This window comes from Schistocerca cancellata, chromosome 1 (assembly GCF_023864275.1).
Source record: "Schistocerca cancellata isolate TAMUIC-IGC-003103 chromosome 1, iqSchCanc2.1, whole genome shotgun sequence".
Taxonomy (NCBI): Eukaryota; Metazoa; Arthropoda; class Insecta; order Orthoptera; family Acrididae; genus Schistocerca; species Schistocerca cancellata.
Genome location: NC_064626.1, coordinates 215,394,359 through 215,415,274, shown reverse-complemented (window position 1 = coordinate 215,415,274; position 20,916 = coordinate 215,394,359). Strand labels below are relative to the sequence as shown.

General features: G+C 43.5%; 1 protein-coding gene across 1 annotated transcript; it reads left to right on the top strand.

Moving 5' to 3' along the window:
- Positions 1–2,823: 2,823 nt before the first annotated feature.
- On the top strand, positions 2,824–20,601 carry LOC126169205 (uncharacterized). The gene is made up of 2 exons (XM_049920622.1): positions 2,824–3,667; positions 19,937–20,601. The coding sequence occupies exons 1-2, from the start codon at positions 3,299–3,301 to the stop codon at positions 19,946–19,948; spliced, it is 381 nt and encodes a 126-aa protein (XP_049776579.1). The 5' UTR covers positions 2,824–3,298; the 3' UTR covers positions 19,949–20,601.
- Positions 20,602–20,916: the final 315 nt, after the last annotated feature.

The window sequence follows — 20,916 nt, the reverse complement described above, 5'->3', positions numbered from 1 at the left end:
GGATTCGAACCTGCGACCGTAGCAGTCGCGCGGTTCCGGACTGAGCGCCTTAACCGCGAGACCACCGCGGCCGGCTCTGCGCAGCATGGCGGCGAGCTGGTATGACATGGGCATATAAAAACTGCCACAGCGTCTACAATAATGCATCGACAGAAATGGTGATTATGTCGAAAAATAGCTAAACGTTCAAGCTCTAAACTGATATAAACCATTGAAGAAATCAAAAGGTCTATGTACTTACCATACCCTCATATATATATATATGTATGTATGTCTAAAAACAAAGATGATGAGACTTACCAAACAAAAGCGCTGGCAGGTCGATAGACACACAAACAAACACAAACATACACGCAAAATTCAAGCTTTCGCAACAAACAGTTGCTTCATCAGGAAAGAGGGAAGGAGAGGGAAAGACGAAAGGATGTGGGTTTTAAGGGAGAGGGTAAGGAGTCATTCCAATCCCGGGAGCGGAAAGACTTACCTTAGGGGGAAAAAAAGACAGGTATACACTCGCACACACACACATATCCATTCGCACATACACAGACACAAGCAGACATTTGTAAACAAAAATCTCTAAAAGATCACGGGATGTACGTCAGATTTTTAAGCGATATACTGAACATTGAGCATAGTGAGAGGTGAGGAGCTGACGTACAGAACAAGGAGGGAGGAGGTTACGAACAGAGAGAAATGAGAGAAGAGATGGAGGGAAGACGTGGTGTATGAAGGTATTGAACTTTCAAACGGAAATGCACAGCGAGGGGGGAGGAGATTATGATCAGAAAGGCGAGGAGGTTATGCACGGAGAGATGGAGGGAGGAGGAAATGTACGGAGAGAGAGGGAGTATGAGATAAAGGGGAGAGAGGGGGGAGGGAAGAAATTTAGGATGTACAGGGTGTTTCAAAAATGACCGGTATATTTGAAACGGCAATAAAAACTAAACGAGCAGCGATAGAAATACACCGTTTGTTGCAATATGCTTGGGACAACAGTACATTTTCAGGCGGACAAACTTTCGAAATTACAGTAGTTACAATTTTCAACAACAGATGGCGCTGCAAGTGATGTGAAAGATATAGAAGACAGTCTGTGGGTGCGCCATTCTGTACGTCGTCTTTCTGCTGTAAGCGTGTGCTGTTCACAACGTGCAAGTGTGCTGTAGACAACATGGTTTATTCCTTAGAACAGAGGATTTTTCTGGTGTTGGAATTCCACCGCCTAGAACACAGTGTTGTTGCAACAAGACGAAGTTTTCAACGGAGGTTTAATGTAACCAAAGGACCGAAAAGCTATACAATAAAGGATCTGTTTGAAAAATTTCAACGGACTGGGAACGTGACGAATGAACGTGCTGGAAAGGTAGGGCGACCGCGTACGGCAACCACAGAGGGCAACGCGCAGCTAGTGCAGCAGGTGATCCAACAGCGGCCTCGGGTTTCCGTTCGCCGTGTTGCAGCTGCGGTCCAAATGACGCCAACGTCCACATATCGTCTCATGCGCCAGAGTTTACACCTCTATCCATACAAAATTCAAACGCGGCAACCCCTCAGCGCCGCTACCATTGCTGCACGAGAGACATTCGCTAACGATATAGTGCACAGGATTGATGACGGCGATATGCATGTGGGCAGCATTTGGTTTACTGACGAAGCTTATTTTTACCTGGACGGCTTCGTCAATAAACAGAACTGGCGCATATGGGGAACTGAAAAGCCCCATGTTGCAGTCCCATCGTCCCTGCATCCTCAAAAAGTACTGGTCTGGGCCGCCATTTCTTCCAAAGGAATCATTGGCCCATTTTTCAGATCCGAAACGGTTACTGCATCACGCTATCTGGACATTCTTCGTGAATTTGTGGCGGTACAAACTGCCTTAAACGACACTGCGAACACCTCGTGGTTTATGCAAGATGGTGCCCGGCCACATCGCACGGCCGACGTCTTTAATTTCCTGAATGAATATTTCGATGATCGTGTGATTGCTTTGGGCTATCCGAAACATACAGGAGGCGGCGTGGATTGGCCTCCCTATTCGCCAGACATGAACCCCTGTGACTTTTTTCTGTGGGGACACTTGAAAGACCAGGTGTACCACCAGAATCCAGAAACAATTGAACTGCTGAAGCAGTACATCTCATCTGCATGTGAAGCCATTCCGCCAGACACGTTGTCAAAGGTTTCGGGTAATTTCATTCAGAGACTACGCCATATTATTGCTACGTGTGGTGGATATGTGGAAAATATCGTACTATAGAGTTTCCCAGACCGCAGCGCCATCTGTTGTTGAAAATTGTAACTACTGCAATTTCGAAAGTTTGTCTGCCTGAAAATGTACTGTTGTCCCAAGCATATTGCAACAAACGGTGTATTTCTATCGCTGCTCGTTTAGTTTTTATTGCCGTTTCAAATATACCGGTCATTTTTGAAACACCCTGTATATGCACTTCCCATCTGTATTCAGCAGTCGCAAGGTTAAGTAGTTACAATGACTTTAGCTTTAGCTGCCCTAGTTTTGTAATTATCTGCACGACAACAAAGGAGTGCTTGCCAGTGGCGCGGCGTAGTGTGATGACCATGTGCGATGCAGGGAAGTGGTTGACCGTGTCGCCTCGGAGTTGCAGGTGGTAGCGCTGGCGCCAGCTGACACTGTTACGAGCAGCTACGACTTCTTTTCGCGCGCGCGCAGTGGTCTGCGGGAGCAGCAGAGGGTGGGGTTGGAGCGTCAGCACGTCGCGCGCACGTCACGGGTCAGGAGGTCGCCGTCGCCGGCTGACTGGGCCGTATATGAGGCCCAGAGCGCAGCCGCAGGGTCCAGTCGCCTCCTTACGTCAGCGACGGCAGCCCGGCCGGCGGTCGGGAGTGTCTCTAGAGTGTGCGCGCGCACGTGTGCTGCGCTCGCTCCCGCAGCTGACATCTCCGCTCAAGGCCAGCCGCGCCCGTCAAGGACGACAGCAATCCGAGAGTGGCAGCGCACAGCTCCGTCAGTATTTGCGGATCCACCGAATGACCTCGATGCACGTCGGTCAGCGCTGACCACCATTCCAGAGCACCGCCACCGAGCAGTGGACAATGTCTCGGGGAGCTTAAACATTCGCAGAATCGCCGCAGAGAGGAGCGCGGTGTAGCTGCGCTTACGCAAGAGAACGGCTCGCCGAGACAGGTACGCTGCGAAGCTGAACAGCATTCGGCTCTGCGCCGCCGAGACGGCAGCGGGCGTGGTTCCCTCGCAGCACAGGTGTGAAGCGCGGTAGGACAGAGACGGTTTCATCGCCACTGGGACAGCGGCTCGAGGATGGTGAGCGACGAGCGGACGCCCCTCCTCAGCCACGTGGTGCTGTTGGTTCCCAAGGAGCCCGGGGCGGCCACGGTGGTGGCGCCGGGTCCCATGCTACCCGTAGCCGCCATCGGCGGCGACGGGTGGTCCGGGCTCACCAACAGGGAGCTGCTGGCGATGGCGCAGGACCCGTTCTGGGTGCGGCTGCGGACGCTCACCTTCTGGGGTTTCTGGGTGTGCTGGTTGGTGCTTTTCGTGGCCGCCCTGTCCGTCGTCTTCACCAGTCCGCCGTGTGGCGAAGCGGACTGCGCCAACGACACACTCACCACGACGCCGCCAGCCACCGATCTTCCCTCCACTGTGACACTCGAGGCCTGGACAACTATGGTCAGTATACCTGTCAGGTCTCATGGACACTGAACAGACGAAACATTTTTTTTTTTCTGGAGTTCCGTGACTCGCTCGTTACAAACAGAACTCTTACATAGGATCAGTCTGTTGTCCATCTGTCTGTCTGTCCGGCTGTTCAAAACCCTGTTATGGGTTGACGGTAACAAGTCGAAATTCACGTCACATATTAAGGTCTGCCGGCCGAAGTGGCCGAGCGGTTCTAGGCGCTACAGTCTGGAACCACGCGACCGTTACGGTCGCAGGTTTGATCCTGCTTCGGGCATGGGTGTGTGTGATGTCCTTGGGTTTGTTACGTTTAAGTAGTTCTAAGTTCTAGGGGACTAGTCACCTCAGAAGTTGAGTCCCATAGTGCTCAGAGCCATTTTATTAAGGTCTACACACCGCTGATTATGTAAAAAAGTGAAGCTTCTAAATCAGTACCATGACAAGATAAGGCCATTTGTGTAATATGTGCTGATACAAACTCATTCAAAATGGTTCAAATGGCTCTGAGCACTATGGGACTTAACATCTGAGGTCCCCTAGAACTTAGAACTACTTAAACCTAACTAGCCTAAGGACATCACACACATCCATGCCCGAGGCAGGATTCGAACCTGCGACCGTAGCGATCGCGCGGTTCCAGACTGAAGCGCCTAGAACCGCTCGGCCACAGCGGCCGGCCAAACTCATTCATTAAAATCTATAGGGTACTTGGCCTTCATGTGGAATCACGCAGTTTGTCAGGATGAAGGCTTCACAGTAGAACTAAAGGAAAAAAAATTTCAAAAATGTTAATGTGTAATTATATTATACGAAAAACTTTTATTTTGCCATTTGTTACCTGACTTCGAAGTTGAAATTAAACATTCTTGAATATCTTGGAATTCTTGGAAACGATATTGTAGCAGTATCAATGTCAATAAGAGGCAAAAATCGTCGAACTCCTCTAGTCTCTGAATGGCTGAACTGTCTACATGCATAATTAAGTTTGGTCGGAACCCTCGGTGCGCGAATTCTGCTCCCACCTGGCCAATTTAGTTTAAAAATAAGGCCGCAATGATAGAAACTTATTAGAAACGTAGTTACCTGCGGCAGACACGCAATGCGCAAACCGGTGTAAACTTTTGGATACGTTCCAAAGAGCACACAAAAGCTAACAAGAACAATACTAGGGTCTTTGCGTTGCATCTCTTAATAAGAAGCATACTTCCAAAAACAGTACTGATAAAGCTCCAAATTATGCATTACACTAAGGAAGGGAAGAAAATGAACATCTTAAAAGAAATTGAAGTTTTCAGTCATTTAAAAAACCTAAACCTCTTGATGAACTTGCAGATGTACAGAACAGAAAGTTTCTCCATAACTTCAGCCACATTATTTTAACAACCAATCAAAAATATTCTACACAGTAAATAAAATTTTCAGTATAGTGTTACCTCGCGACATATTTTAATATTTTTATTTTACTTTTGTTACTATTTGGAGTCCAACTTTCCTTAAATACACAAATAAATATACATTAGTAGTTATTTGAAATTAATGGTTTATTTTTACCTTCAGCCTTTGTACCATGTAATATCTCTGTAAATTTATTAAAACGTCGAGCAGTCAAACCAAGAGCACGCTAGATATTTGAGCCAAAACGAATAGGACACGCATCTTTAAAGATGCTGCCATTCTAGTGTATGTGGAACATTTTTCTACTGCAGGTAACCATCCTTCGACGAGTACTAAGTTACATTTATATCGTTACGTTCCCATTCCTGGAGGTAATGTGGTGCACCTCTCTTTTGTGAGGAAACTACATGAAAATAGCTTAAAAGGAAAAAAAAGCCGTATCAGTAAAATAAATACAGCACAAGTGGAAAAATGCCACCTTCTCATAATAAATTTCTTGTAAACGAAGGAAAAGAATCGTTTTCTACTTGTATTCGACTTCAGCCCTAATATGTTCAGCTTTTACGTTCTGTTGATCATAATTTTAACCTCTCACTGTGCTGTGGGACAAATCAGCTTTAAAATTATAATACAGCTTCTCAGCGGAAGATCTGGCAACATGCTGACCATTTACATGATTTCTTAAGTTTGATTTTTTTCTTCCATACATTCATTGTCGTTTTCTTCTTATTTTAAACCCACATCACACTACTACACTTCCAGATTTCTTCTGTGTTGTCAAGCAGATATGACTCCAGTTTGTGTTTGAAGTTCATTTTATTACACACACACACACACACACACACTGTACCACACACACTGCTACAAATTCAGGATTCTTCCATGGAACAGGAGGAGTTGCCAAGCAGATATGATTTCAGTCTCCACTCGAATTTAATTTAATTATCAGTTGAAGTTTTTAAATCACTGGGTAAGAAATCAAAGATTTTTACTTTCAAATAACTCACTCCTTTCCACGGCACACTAAGGCAGCTGTGCATCGAGTATGCCGTACTGTTTTGTTATTCAGGAAGTTTGCAGTTCAACTGCAAGACATTCCAGTAAGCACGTGTTATTTCCATTAGGCGACAGTTGAGAACATTAGTGAAGGCTTTCTGGAAATCTAGGAACATGGCACCAGCCTGGGGTCTGCTATCTACTGCCATCTGGTCCTCGTGAGTGAATAGTACAAGTTGTCAAAAAGAAATATCTTCCAACAGTTCTTAATTTTTCGTTCAGCACTAGAGATGAGTGATGCCAAAACAGTTTCCTGGTCACCGATTCCTGGCTCTTCATCAATAAAATCTGAAATTTCGGACATTTTGCTGCCAGAAGATCCAATATATTTTCCTCGTAAGTTGGTTACCTAAATAGTTGCTCAAGATAGCTTTCACAAAATATAGTTGGTGCTAGCTCATAAATATCTTTGTCTCTCCTTTTTGTTTCTTTAACGTTAAACGTTAAGCGATATTATTAGTTTTACGATTCTCCTCTATTTACATTAGATATGATCGACAGAAATAATAATTATCGCTTTAACTTACGATGATAATGGGTAAAATTTACGTACTTGCCTCCTCCTCATAAGCAAATCAAAATACTCGTCGGAGAACTGTGCGTCTTCCAATATTGGTTTTCTGAATTTACCCTTCAGTTTTAGGTTTTATAAAGTTGAAAGTGTGTTAAATATCGTAAATTGTGTCAAACGTGGCAAACATAGACATCAAGCTACACTACAAATCACACTATCACGACAACCTACATTTATGATGGGTGGGGGCACTATCACAATCTAGCATTATTACCCATTCGTCGTAAACTGCTATTCCATTAGTTTGAATGCAGTCTGCCCTGGGAAGTCCAGATGTGTTGTCAATATCTGCAAGGAGTAGATTCCCCACTTCTGGTTTTCTGCACAATTACTCACATATCCTGAACCCGTCGTACCAACAACTGCTGTACGTCTGAGACATTCGCATATCGTTTGGAGTAACAGAGGGCTCCCATAAAGCGACACAAAGGGTGTTCCGTGTTACTCTATCCTTTGCAAACTTCGCTTAATGCTGTAAATCCTGTTTGTCTCTCACATATGTCATAAATTATGTTCGGTATAAAACCAGCGAATCTCTCAACTTTTCTGTTATATTTATGTATAAGGGCACAATGCAATTCGTATTACGTTGAGACGTGTAGCACGTTAACATGATTTAACGTTATGGTGAAGTAACGAACATTTAAGAAACGTTTGACGTACACAATTTGTGACAACTTCATTTGACTTCCCGATGTTGTGGAAGTGTTCCGCAAAAAAGTTTACAAAAACAGTAGATAATTACGTCAGAAAATTGTAACATACTGTTCGTATTAAGAATATAACAGTCTGAGTTGTACTGCCACACGAAAAGTCTACATGAACTTGCAACTGTGTTCCGTCCACAGACGCGGAATTATGATCTTCGTTCTCCGACTTTTGAATTCGAGCGTTGGGCATAGTATTTACGGGTGTGATTTATGGGAAAGGGCCTCGTACCACGCTGTGCAGCTTTTAGCTACCTAGAAGTAGTGTTTGATGACAGAAACGATTAATTAACAGTGATAAACTTCACTTTTGCCGCGTTACCTGAAGTACCTTGATTTTCGTGTGACGTACGTGACTTTTAAATATTATCCTGTTTTGCTTTTGTTAAGATTTCTGAAAGTTGCAAGAGACAGAGTTGGTGTATTGACTCCCAGCAGCGTACACTGTCCAGCCCATAATCATCAAAACCACCTCGTCATAGACGCAACAGCAGTGTCTAATGTTGCATTGCTCTGTATGGAATAACAGCAGGTCCTTTCTTTAAGTGTTAGTTCTCTGGGGAAAGTTATGATAGGTAGGAAAAGAGATCGGTCCTGTAATTCTTGTTGCACTTATTAGACATAACACTCCGATTTTCAGACAATACATATGGTCATGATGTAATTAATGATTTTCGGGACACCAACGTCGACTGTTCTGCGACTTCGTGCACTCTGATACAAGCAATCCAGAAAAAACCGCATTTCAGAATCCGCTTCTCCATCACTCATTTCTCTGCCTCGTGATGACGGTGTTGTGTGTGTCCTTAGGTTAGTTAGGTTTAAGTAGTTCTAGGGGACTGATGACCATAGATGTTAAGCCCCATGGTGCTCAGAGCCATTTGAACCATTTTGAATCCATCACTTACATACTCCAATAGCCTTGCCTTACTGACGTCTGAGTTGATCAATTTAAGCACTGCCGTTAAGGTATAAGGTTTCAGTTTTTATATCTACATCTATACCCCAGCTCTGCAAACTACTGTGCACGGCAGAGGGTAGTTCCCAAAATACCGGTTATTAGGGCTTCTTTCCGTTCCATTCACGTACTGAGGGTGGGAAAAATGACTGTTTAAATGCCTCTGTGGGTGCAGTAATTAATCTAATTTTGTCTTCACGCTCTCATCGTGAGTGGAATGTAGGGGCTGTAGTATATTCCTAGAGTCATCATTTAAGGCCGGTTCTTTAAACTTTGTAAGTAGGCTTTCTCGAGATACTTAACGTCTATCGTCAAGTGTCTGCCAGTTCAGTTCTTTGAACATCTCTGTCACACTCTGCCGCGGTTCGAACAAACGTGTGACTGTTCGTGCTGCTCTTCTCTGTATACGTTCAATATCCCTCGCTAGTCCTACTTGGTACTGTGAGCAGTATTTTAGCATGGATCCCATGAGTGATCTGTAAGTAATCCCATTTGCAGACTGACTGCATCTCCCTAGTATTCTAGTAATAAACCGAAGTCTCCGACCCGCTTTACTCAAACTGAACTCAGTTCTTTCCATAAATTAATTTACGCAAAAAATTCCTGATCAGTGGAGATCTTAAGCCACGTAACCAGGCTGGCACATGTTGCAGAAACGTAGCAGTATAATTGAGTGTGTATAACGCAGAATAGTAACTACATGCTAGCACCTGGAGATGGCATCGTGCTGCCGAAACGCGTCATATCAAGTTTCCACTGAAAATAAAAAGTGATTCAAATAAAGAACAAGTGAATGTTTCAAAATTCGGTCAGTAGTTTCTTTACTACAGAACGCCTCTTATTTCTACTGGAATAATCAGAAAGCTATATGTTTCTAAAGGTACTCCGTATATTTATGGACACTGCTGTGTGAAGCTTCAGGACGAAAGTAACTTAACGCATAGCATGTCACTGACCAGTAAAGTAGCCCGATGCAACTTCTGCTCTACATTCAAAAAGGCTTGCTGCAGTATAGTACGGAAGGAAACAAAGAAATGCACAACGAGACGAACAGAAATGATACTTTTACTCGAAGACAATAATTATACTAAAATCACCGCGATGGATGATGGTGTCCTGATATTAAAAAAGGGGAGACACGGTTCTTAATAGGGTGTTGAAACTTCTTAATATTTTTTTTTTTTTTACGTGGACTGAAATAACTGGGAAGGTGAAACTTCTTAATTTAATTCTGAAACTGCTGAGTGAAATTGAATGCAAGTTCAAATTCAAATGGCTCTAAGCAGTATGGAACTTAACATCTGAGGTCATCAGTCCCCTAGACTTAGAACTACGTAAGCCTAACTAAGGACATCACACACATCCATGCCCGAGGCAGGATTCGAACCTGTGACCGTAGCAGCCGCGTGGTTCCGGACTGAAGCGCCTAAAACCGCTCGGTCACAGCGGCTGGCCCGAATGCAAGTGAACCTGCTTAAACTGTTGAGTGAAACTTCATATACTGTCACTTTGCTTGCCTTTATCATTTCATTTCTGATCCACAGAATTATTTCTGACAAATACAACTCAAACGCAATCTGACTGCACAAATAACTAACACAAAAGAATGTCCCTGAATGAGAAGAAATCCTAACAATAACCTATACCTTTCGTAAGACACTTACCTCACAAAAAATCTTCATTACACAAACTACGGCGATACAGCAAGCACCAATACAGCCAGCTAAATAAAAGATTCTAACTACTGTAGGCTCTAACTACTAATAGGCACGTGGTTAGCAAAGCAAAGATTTTGTTGCAGAGCAAACAATGTATTTAGCAAATTTTATCTTAATAATGTGACATCCAGTTCAAAATAATATATAATCGTCCGTGACATCCAGTTCCAAAAAATTATATAATCGTCAATAATTTTAAATCTCTATGACGGACGCTCCAGACAGTCCGCTCGCGCTAACACTTCAGGCCTCTAACCTCATCACTGCTAACTTCCAACCTCCATCACTGCTGACTATACACTCCCAACTGTCAGTCAGACCAGCCACACAGAGTCTCTTACAGAGAGTGCACAGCGCTCTCAGAGTTATTAATGCAGTCGATCGTGCTGCCAACATAGACACATATAAACAGGCTACTTACAGTGTATGATCACGGCAGTCCATATTGTACAACTTGATCCCATGCCGGCCATGAGATTGGTAAGGAATTCCTGTGGAAGGGCGTTACATTTCTCACACAGCGCGGTTGACAACTGGTGGGTGGTCGGTGGTGCATGTAGAAGTGCTGAAATACGTCTGTTCAACGTTTTCCACATATATGTTGGTCCATCGTGGCCAGGGGACATCTGCTGGTAAGTACTTTTCAATGCCAATAAACTTCACCAACAGCCGTATCCTTTATGGTATTTTATTTTATTCTGAAAGCATCCAGTTTTGGCAATTCATCTTCAGGCTCCATACGCTTTTGGCTCTGAGCACTATGGGACTTAACATCTATGGTCATCTGTCCCCTAGAACTTAGAACTACTTAAACCTAACTAACCTAAGGACAGCACACAACACCCAGCCATCACGAGGCAGAGAAAATCCCTGACCCCGCCGGGAATCGAACCCGGGAACCCGGGCGTGGGAAGCGAGAACGCTACCGCACGACCACGAGATGCGGGCCATACGCTTTTATCCAAATAAACCAACTTATCGTTTAGCTCCATGAAAAAAGCTTATGGGATCTGAAGAAGTCGAAATGAATTGCCGAAACTGGTTGCTTACAAAATGAAATAAAATATCTGAAAGTATACGGCTGTTGGTGAAGTTTGTTGACATTGAAAAGCATTCCACATATGTTAGATGGGATTCTAGCCATGGAAACGGACTGGTCAGTCCATTTGCCGAATATCATCTCCTCCACCAATACAGTACGGTGACCAATGAGTGTACCGTGTTAAAAGGTTTGGAGGTTAGTACGCCCATGCAACACTGATTCCCCTCAACATAACACGTTGATCACCAAAACGAACATGTGCGTGTTAAAAGATTTGGAGGTTAGTACACCCATGAAACACTATGATTCCCCTCAACGTAACACGTTGACCACCAAAACGAACATGTGCGTGTTAAAAGATTTGGAGGTTAGTACGCCCATGCAACACTATGATTCCCCTCAACGTAACACGTTGACCACCAAAACGAACATGTGCGTGTTAAAAGATTTGGAGGTTAGTACGCCCATGCAACACTATGATTCCCCTCAACGTAACACGTTGACCACCAAAACGAACATGTGCATGTTAAAAGATTTGGAGGTTAGTACGCCCATGCAACACTGATTCCCCTCAACATAACACGTTGATCACCAAAACGAACATGTGCGTGTTAAAAGATTTGGAGGTTAGTACACCCATGAAACACTATGATTCCCCTCAACGTAACACGTTGACCACCAAAACGAACATGTGCGTGTTAAAAGATTTGGAGGTTAGTACGCCCATGCAACACTATGATTCCCCTCAACGTAACACGTTGACCACCAAAACGAACATGTGCGTGTTAAAAGATTTGGAGGTTAGTACGCCCATGCAACACTATGATTCCCCTCAACGTAACACGTTGACCACCAAAACGAACATGTGCATGTTAAAAGATTTGGAGGTTAGTACGCCCATGCAACACTATGATTCCCCTCAACGTAACACGTTGACCACCAAAACGAACATGTGCATGTTAAAAGATTTGGAGGTTAGTACGCCCATGCAACACTATGATTCCCCTCAACGTAACACGTTGACCACCAAAACGAACATGTGCATGTTAAAAGATTTGGAGGTTAGTACGCCCATGCAACACTATGATTCCCCTCAACGTAACACGTTGACCACCAAAACGAACATGTGCGTGTTAAAAGATTTGGAGGTTAGTATGCCCATGCAACACTATGATTCCCCTCAACGAAACACGTTGACCACCAAAACGAACATGTGCGTGTTAAAAGATTTGGAGGTTAGTACGCCCATGCAACACTATGATTCCCCTCAACGTAACACGTTGACCACCAAAACGAACATGTGCATGTTAAAAGATTTGGAGGTTAGTACGCCCATGCAACACTATGATTCCCCTCAACGTAACACGTTGACCACCAAAACGAACATGTGCGTGTTAAAAGATTTGGAGGTTAGTACGCCCATGCAACACTATGATTCCCCTCAACGAAACACGTTGACCACCAAAACGAACATGTGCATGTTAAAAGATTTGGAGGTTAGTACGCCCATGCAACACTATGATTCCCCTCAACGTAACACGTTGATCACCAAAATGAACATGTGCGTGTTAAAAGATTTGGAGGTTAGTACGCCCATGTGACATTATGACTAACCTCAACGTAACACGTTGACCACCAAAACGAACATGTGCGTGTTAAAAGATTTGGAGGTTAGTACGCCCATGCAACACTATGATTCCCCTCAACGTAACACGTTGACCACCAAAACGAACATGTGCATGTTAAAAGATTTGGAGGTTAGTACGCCCATGCAACACTATGATTCCCCTCAACGTAACACGTTGACCACCAAAACGAACATGTGCGTGTTAAAAGATTTGGAGGTTAGTACGCCCATGCAACACTATGATTCCCCTCAACGAAACACGTTGACCACCAAAACGAACATGTGCATGTTAAAAGATTTGGAGGTTAGTACGCCCATGCAACACTATGATTCCCCTCAACGTAACACGTTGACCACCAAAACGAACATGTGCGTGTTAAAAGATTTGGAGGTTAGTACGCCCATGCAACACTATGATTCCCCTCAACGTAACACGTTGACCACCAAAACGAACATGTGTGTGTTAAAAGATTTGGAGGTTAGTATGCCCATGCAACACTATGATTCCCCTCAACATAACACGTTGACCACCAAATCGAACATGTGCGTGTTAAAAGATTTGGAGGTTAGTACGCCCATGCAACACTATGATTCCCCTCAACGTAACACGTTGACCACCAAACGAACATGTGCATGTTAAAAGATTTGGAGGTTAGTACGCCCATGCAACACTATGATTCCCCTCAACGTAACACGTTGACCACCAAAACGAACATGTGCATGTTAAAAGATTTGGAGGTTAGTACGCCCATGCAACACTATGATTCCCCTCAACGTAACACGTTGACCACCAAAACGAACATGTGCGTGTTAAAAGATTTGGAGGTTAGTACGCCCATGCAACACTATGATTCCCCTCAACGAAACACGTTGACCACCAAAACGAAAATGTGCGTGTTAAAAGATTTGGAGGTTAGTACGCCCATGCAACACTATGATTCCCCTCAACGTAACACGTTGATCACCAAAATGAACATGTGCGTGTTAAAAGATTTGGAGGTTAGTACGCCCATGTGACATTATGACTAACCTCAACGTAACACGTTGACCACCAAAACGAACACGTGCGTGTTAAAAGATCTGGAGGTTAGTACGCCCATGCAACATTATGACTACCCTCAACATACCACTTTGACCACCAAAACAAACATGTGCGACAGTGCTGGACGTATGCTCATATGGTGAGAGGTAGGAATGTACAGTGCTCCTAGAACATTGTCGTACAAGACAGTTTTGGTGGTATAGGTGCAATAGTGTGGAGAGGTGCAAATGGCTCTGAACACTATGGGACTTAACTTCTGAGGTCATCAGTCCCCCAGAACTTAGAACTACTTACATCTAACTAATCTAAGGATATCACATACATCCATGCCAGAGGCAGGATTCGAACCTGTGGAGAGGTATAACGTTGCTTGAGCGTACTAACCTTAAAATATTTGAACACGCTACACTGATCGGACGGCGTTATTGTGACGCAATACTCCTTCCGCAAGTGCATCTTTTCAGGGATATATGAGGCCCTGACTTCATGTTTATGAATGACAATGTGCGACTGCATCGAACTGTATGGGTGGTGGAACTCTTGGAACATGAGGATGTTCGGCGAAAGAACGGACCGGCCCGTTCCCCTACATGTCCTTAAGTTTGGGCCCAGCAGCCGGCCGGGGTGGCCGAGCGGTTCTAGGCGCTACAGTCTGGAACCGCGCGACCTCTACAGTCGCAGATTCGAATCCTGCCTCGGGCATGGATGTGTGTGATGTCCTTAGGTTAGTTAGGTTTAAGTAGTTCTAAGTTCTAGGGGAATGTTGACCTCAGAAGTTAAGTCCCCAAGTGCTCCGAGCCAACCATTTTTGTGGCCAGCATGAGAACTCGTTGCAGAGGATGCACTGCCGCCAGTACTTACCACACATCCTATTAGGAGCCATGTCCCACCTTTTTAACGTCCAGCGGACCATCATGAATCACGGTGACTTCCAATGCAATTATGGTCTCTGAGTAAAACCATTATTTTTGTTCGCCTCATTCCGTATTTCTTTCAGTTTCCTGTATTGTACTGTAGTAAGTTTGTCTACGTATGGTCGAAGTTCCATCGAGCTATGGTACTAGAAAGTGACATTTCATACGAAATTTACTTTCTTCCTTAAGCTACACACACCAGTTTACATAAATACACAGGGTTACACTGAACAGTATGAAAAAAACGTAAATTAGTTACAAACTACGGCGTGTATACACTTTATTCAACATGTAAATGTCACTGCAGGTATTCGGGTTTAGGTTATAACAGGGTCGATATGATTGCCATCAGTTGCGATGATGTGGCGCAGACGAGTAGCGAAATTCTGCATGTCCCGCTGAAGTGTCGGAACATCGATGCTGTCGATGACTCCTGAATGGCTGTTTTGAGCTCAGCAGTGTTTTTGGAGTTATCGCTGTACACATTGTCTTTAATATAGCCCCACAAAAAGCAGTCCCCTGTGTTCAAATCCGGGAACCATGGCGGTCAATCGATGTCCACGCCAGTGGCCTCTGGGTACCCCTAGCGCCAAATAGCGGTCCCCATAGTGCTCCTCCAGGACATCAAACACTCTCCTGCTTCGATGGAGTCGAGCTCCGCCTTGCATGAACCACATCCTGTCGAAATGAGGATGAAATCATCTTCCAAAACCCTCATGTACCGTTCGGTAGTCACCGTGCCATAAAGGAATATCGCACCGATTATACCGTGACTCGGCATTGCGCACCACACAGTCACCTGTTGAGGATGAAGAGATTTCTCGATCGCGAAATGCACATTCTCAATCCCTCAAATGTGGCAATTATATTTATTAACAAAACCATCCAAATGAAAGGGGGCTTCGTCGTTAAACCATTTGGTTCATGCGCGTACTAATTCCCATCATGCCCCGCTGCCAACTGTGCAATATGAACGGTCTCACGCAAACCGTTCAGAAGTTATGACGATTTTATTTCATACAGTTCGATAATTGTCACCCTGTATGAAGCCCCTTTAGCAACATAAAGCTTTCTGATTCTTCCAGTAGAAGCAAGAGGCTTTCTGTAATAAGGAAACTAACGACTGAATTTTCAAACTTTTATTCGTTTTGTAATTGAATCACTATTTTTTTTCAATAATAATTTGATGCGACGCGTTCCGGCAGCACGATGCCATTTTCAGATGCCCAAGAGTATTTATTATTTCGCGTAATATCCAGTGGTGTATATTGCGATTGTGCTGCTCGATGCGCCAGTCTGCTTACGTGGCGAAAAATCTCGACTGATCAGAAATTGTTTATGTAAATTAATTTGTATAATCCTATAATTTGTGTGAGTTATACACTATGAGAGTAAGTTGTATTCTCACATTCCCTTGAGCCCTAGCGCCACAGTGTGCAACTACCGTGACGTAGTGTTGCTGTTGACGGAAGGAAGGAAGGATGGAAGATTTAGAGTTTTACGTCCCGTCGACAATTGGGTCATTAGAGACGGATCGCGAGCCCGGATTAGGGAAGGATTGGATAGGAAATCGGGCGTGCCCATTCAAAGGAACGGCCCCAGCACCAGGCTTAAGCGTTATAGGAAAAAGACGGGAAACCTAAATCCAGATGGTCGGACAATGATTTTAATAGCCGTCTTCCCGAATGCGAGTCCAGTGTCCTAACCACTGCGTCAGCTCGCTCGGTGCTGTTGACAGTACACGGTGGCCGTATTCATTGACGAGGGTTTATGACGCTCAAAGTTATTACTTCCCCTGTGCCATCAGTTCAAAAATGGCTATGAGCACTATGGGACTCAACTTCTGAGGTCATCAGTCCCCTAAAACTTAGAACTACTTAAACCTAACTAACCTAAGGACATAACACGCATCCATGACCGAGGCAGGATTCGAACCTGCGACCGTAGCGGTCTCGGTGGCTCTTTGTTTTGTGCGTACACTTCTAGCAACCATATCAGGCGAATTTTGGCCTGACAGCGATGTGTGACTTAGATACCATCCTCAGTCCCGTGTTGTGTGAACAGTAATCTTAAACTTCTGAAAGACTGTAAAACTCCAAGTAATTACACATCCTTCGCCCATTTGATGTCCTATATGTGAGAGGATAACGCCACATCAATTTCTACCCAGAACGTTGTAGATTTCTAATTTATAGAGTAACTACCGTTTCTTCCACATCTTGTTTGAGAGTCACAGTTCCACGTTCAGGAGTGACAAATTTTATTGAGGCTCTCCTTCACGATGTACTTTTGAGGGAGGTTATATGTGATAAATCGAAGGAAGCACATGAGAAGCTTACTTGTTCCATGTTAGCTTATTCGCTTCTGTTCGTTCTAAAATTACAGTTAAGCTCTTCGATGAATCAGTTTATTTATGTGCATATCGGTAGCTGTATTCGTAAGTTGTAGGTACTTAAACTACAACATTGCTTCCCTAACGTGCTGTATTTGTAAAGCAGAAGCATTGTGAATGTATGTCTTTAGAAGTATGCAGACCATGTGGGGAATGTTTCTTTTCATCATTTTGTTGTGACTATAAATACGTGCCAAATGTGAAACAATTAGAAGGAAATTAATCATGCACAAACAGGGGCACAAATTTCCGTCAAATCCATGTATTCAATAGCTTTGTTGTTTGTTTTACGCCGAGAGTCACATGTCTTTCGTATTTATTAATATAGCCTACCAAAAATATACCAACAGGTCTTTGTACAGCCTCAATCGAAGTTATAAATCCTGGTGGTAGAGTTTCCGCTCTAAAATACAAGTTTTACATACCGTATACCCAAACAATAGCGAAAACAGATGCAGGTGAAAGTATACGATAGCATAAGCAAAAACGGACCAGTAAACATCGATGTACAAACGAGCCGCTTGCGAGGTGATTGCGAATGTGTAATTACGAGTTGCCACTGACACCGATGCTGTACAAGTTAGCGGGCATGTATTTGAAATTAAACTTTTTGGTTAAGTCTCCATCTAATGACACAGCATACAGGACTGGCATCATGTTGTCTTCTCAATCGAGTCCCGATTCTGCATGCAGCATCACTATGGCTGTATCCATCGTCATACGTGATGATGTGGAGTGCTGTTTAGCACGCAATACGTTCACCTCTGGTTCGCGTAGTTGGAGATTTTGACAGCAGCACTACATTTCTAACGTGTTAAGGCTAGTGGTTGTGCCCTATCTTCGACATCTGCGTGATGTTATCTTCAGCAAGATAACGCAAGACCGAGAGTTTCCCTTTCTGTCGTGACCTACCTCGGCACGGACGGTGTTTGACCGTTGGCCTGATCAGCCTATTCGTCAGATGCGCTCATTGAAAACATCTGATGTTAGGATGTCGCTAAGGCCGGTATTACACTATCATATTTCTTTGTCAAATATCTTTGTCCAAGATATTTGATGGTGTAATAGGGAACTTTGTCAAATGTCGTCCAATATTTGACGCTGCATTCTGTCGACTGTAGTGTTTTTATAAACATTGTGGGTAAATACAATTGGTGTGTGCCGACAACTACAAAATTAATAGAGATGTATGAAGCTGATGAGGCACTTTACAACGTGAGGCACGCTGAATACAAAAATAGATTACGACGATTGGAGACGTGGTCTAAACTAACTTAATCTTCTCCTGTAGCAAGGAATCGAAGTGTTACAGTGATCCTGTCTTCTGCAGATGTAGCAGTTCTTAAGTGAATATTGTGCTTTGTGATATGAGGATACACTTCATTGAGCACATACAGAAATGTATGCTCATCCATTCCTAAGTAATTGATGTACGACTTGACGTCCTCCACTATAAGCTCACGTAACAAGTTTTGTTGAATGCTTTTATCGTGTCGTCGTAAAACCCACGGCTTCACCCAGGTATGTTTCCTTTTTTTCCCCCGCTTCTCTTCCGCATATGCACACAGTGCATTTGTGGTACATGCAACTGCTGCGGTTAATAACAAGTTGTTGTCAGCCATCTTGAACTTTGACGAAAAATATGATGACAGTGTAATAGCCCTTCTAGCGCTACGTCAAAGATCTTTGTCAAATATATTTGACGGAATATATGATCACATCTTTGATCAAATCTTTGACAAAGAAATTTGATAGTGTAATACCGGCCTAAGGGTCTGGCACACCATCATTCACCAGTCACTGCTCTTCATGGACGCTTATACAGAGCTGCAGCTACAAGCTGCGTAGAATGATGTAACCATATACACGATGCTCAGAAACAGTCTGAAAAGTTTGTAAGGGTGTTACAGGGTAGACTGTACTGTGAAATAACTGTTAACAAAAGAATTCGATACGTTGTGCTCTTTCCGATTTAATTTGCATTGAAGTTAGGTAATCTGGTCGTTGCGTGCACAAATCCAGGCAGTCTGCCACTGCTGGTGTTGCCAAATTTGTTCTTTGTTTGGTTAGCTTAAACCGAGAAAACGAAAAAAATAGAAAAAAGGAAACACGAGAAACCATTGGGCAGTAGGGAGTTCGATCCTTCTTAATGCCAGCGTCTAATTTTTGTAAAGCTGTCTTGTTTGGTTTGAGGAAACCAAACGGAGAACACATTTGGCAACACTGTCTCTAGCAGGCTATTTGAATCTGCACACACAACGTCCCGAATGGCTAACTTCACTGCTAATTAAATCAAATACAGCGCAACTTATCGAATTTTTTTGTTAACAACTATACCTCAGCAGAGTCTACGCTGCAGCATCCTTACAAGCTTCGTCAGACAGTTTCTGACCTCTGACTTAGTTCGACTTGATGTTCAGTTGTGTTAGAGTCATTGTTGCTGCCAGAGGTAGCAGCACTGCATACTCAATTTAACACCAAGCAAACACCAAATCACTTACAAATTTAATCACCGGCCGTTCCTGCTGTTCTGTACATGCAAAATCAGGAAATTGCGTTATTTGCTAACACTCCTGCTCTTCCAATTTTAACTGTCGGGAGAATGCTATCTAGACAGCCGTTAACTGGTTCATTCGTCCTGTAATATGAACTCAAATTCAGCAAGTTTCTAGACAAAAAGACCAAAGACGCATTCCACGGAGTCGAGTCACTAGCATTCTCAAGTTGATAGTGCTAGCTAGTCCTTTTTTTTTTAATGGAACACTTTATTTGTTTATTTATTTTGTCTTTAATCGTGCATTCTGAGCTGTGACAGCAATTTGCTTGTTTCCACAGGTGCCTCGCTGAGGGGATTCCCCTCCAGCGCTTTGTCCAGAGTTTCCCTCTGGTCGGGAGAACTGTTACTTGGACGGCGAGACTACTAACACCGACACGAGAGGATCCCGCGGGATACCCTCTCACGATGCAGCCAAACTGTGACCTACAGTGCTCACTAACTGCAAACCGTGGATAAGTGCAGTGCAGACACCCTGAATAACAGCTATGAACGACGCCCGCTTAAGTCAGGTTGCCGAGGAAACGTTTAACGCCAAATGTTGTACAGCCCAGAGGGATTAAAAAGGAACGCGTAGCTGTCTTGTACACATCACCTGTTTGATCGTATAGCTAAGTCTCTTTATGGTTGGTGAAAATAAATACGTTTATGCTCTGTACATTACAGAACATTAGGCACGTCATGAAGTAAGTACATTCCTTGCAGCCCCAAGATGGTAAGATGTCTTTTGTGTCAAAAATGTATTGTAATCCAAAGTTATACACTTTTATTTGCTGTGATACACCATAGATAATTTTTAACAGATCGGCGTAACTGTTTGTATGGTTCTTTTCGTTGGCGAAAAATGCTGAAGACGGTAGTATTTAAACGAATAAAACTAATAAATACTTACAGTTTATAAAGAGACCCCCGTGTTGTTTCACGCAATAAAAGTTATAAGGTGAAACTTGTTCTTTTTATTTCCTCATTTATTGAACCTACCCATTTTGAAAACCAGCTTTTGTTATATTTCATCTTTTCTCATGTTTTCTCCTCAAAGCATTGTTAACTGGGACGTTTCATGTACACATATATGAATCAAAAATTACCATGATCTTCTGAAGCACAATGGACAGATTCAGAGTGATGATATTCATATTAGTCATCTTGGATAGTTAGTTGTGCTTTCACTTTTCGGGTGTATAGCCTCAGTAGTTGTACTCCTCAGTTGGTTCTGAACGACTTCCAGCAGAGAATCACGCACGTTGTAGTTGTCGTCTTT

Excerpts from the sequence above, each read along its gene's own strand:
- LOC126169205 (XM_049920622.1), top strand. The coding sequence starts at position 3,299 with ATGGTGAGCGACGAGCGGACGCCCCTCCTCAGCCACGTGGTGCTGTTG.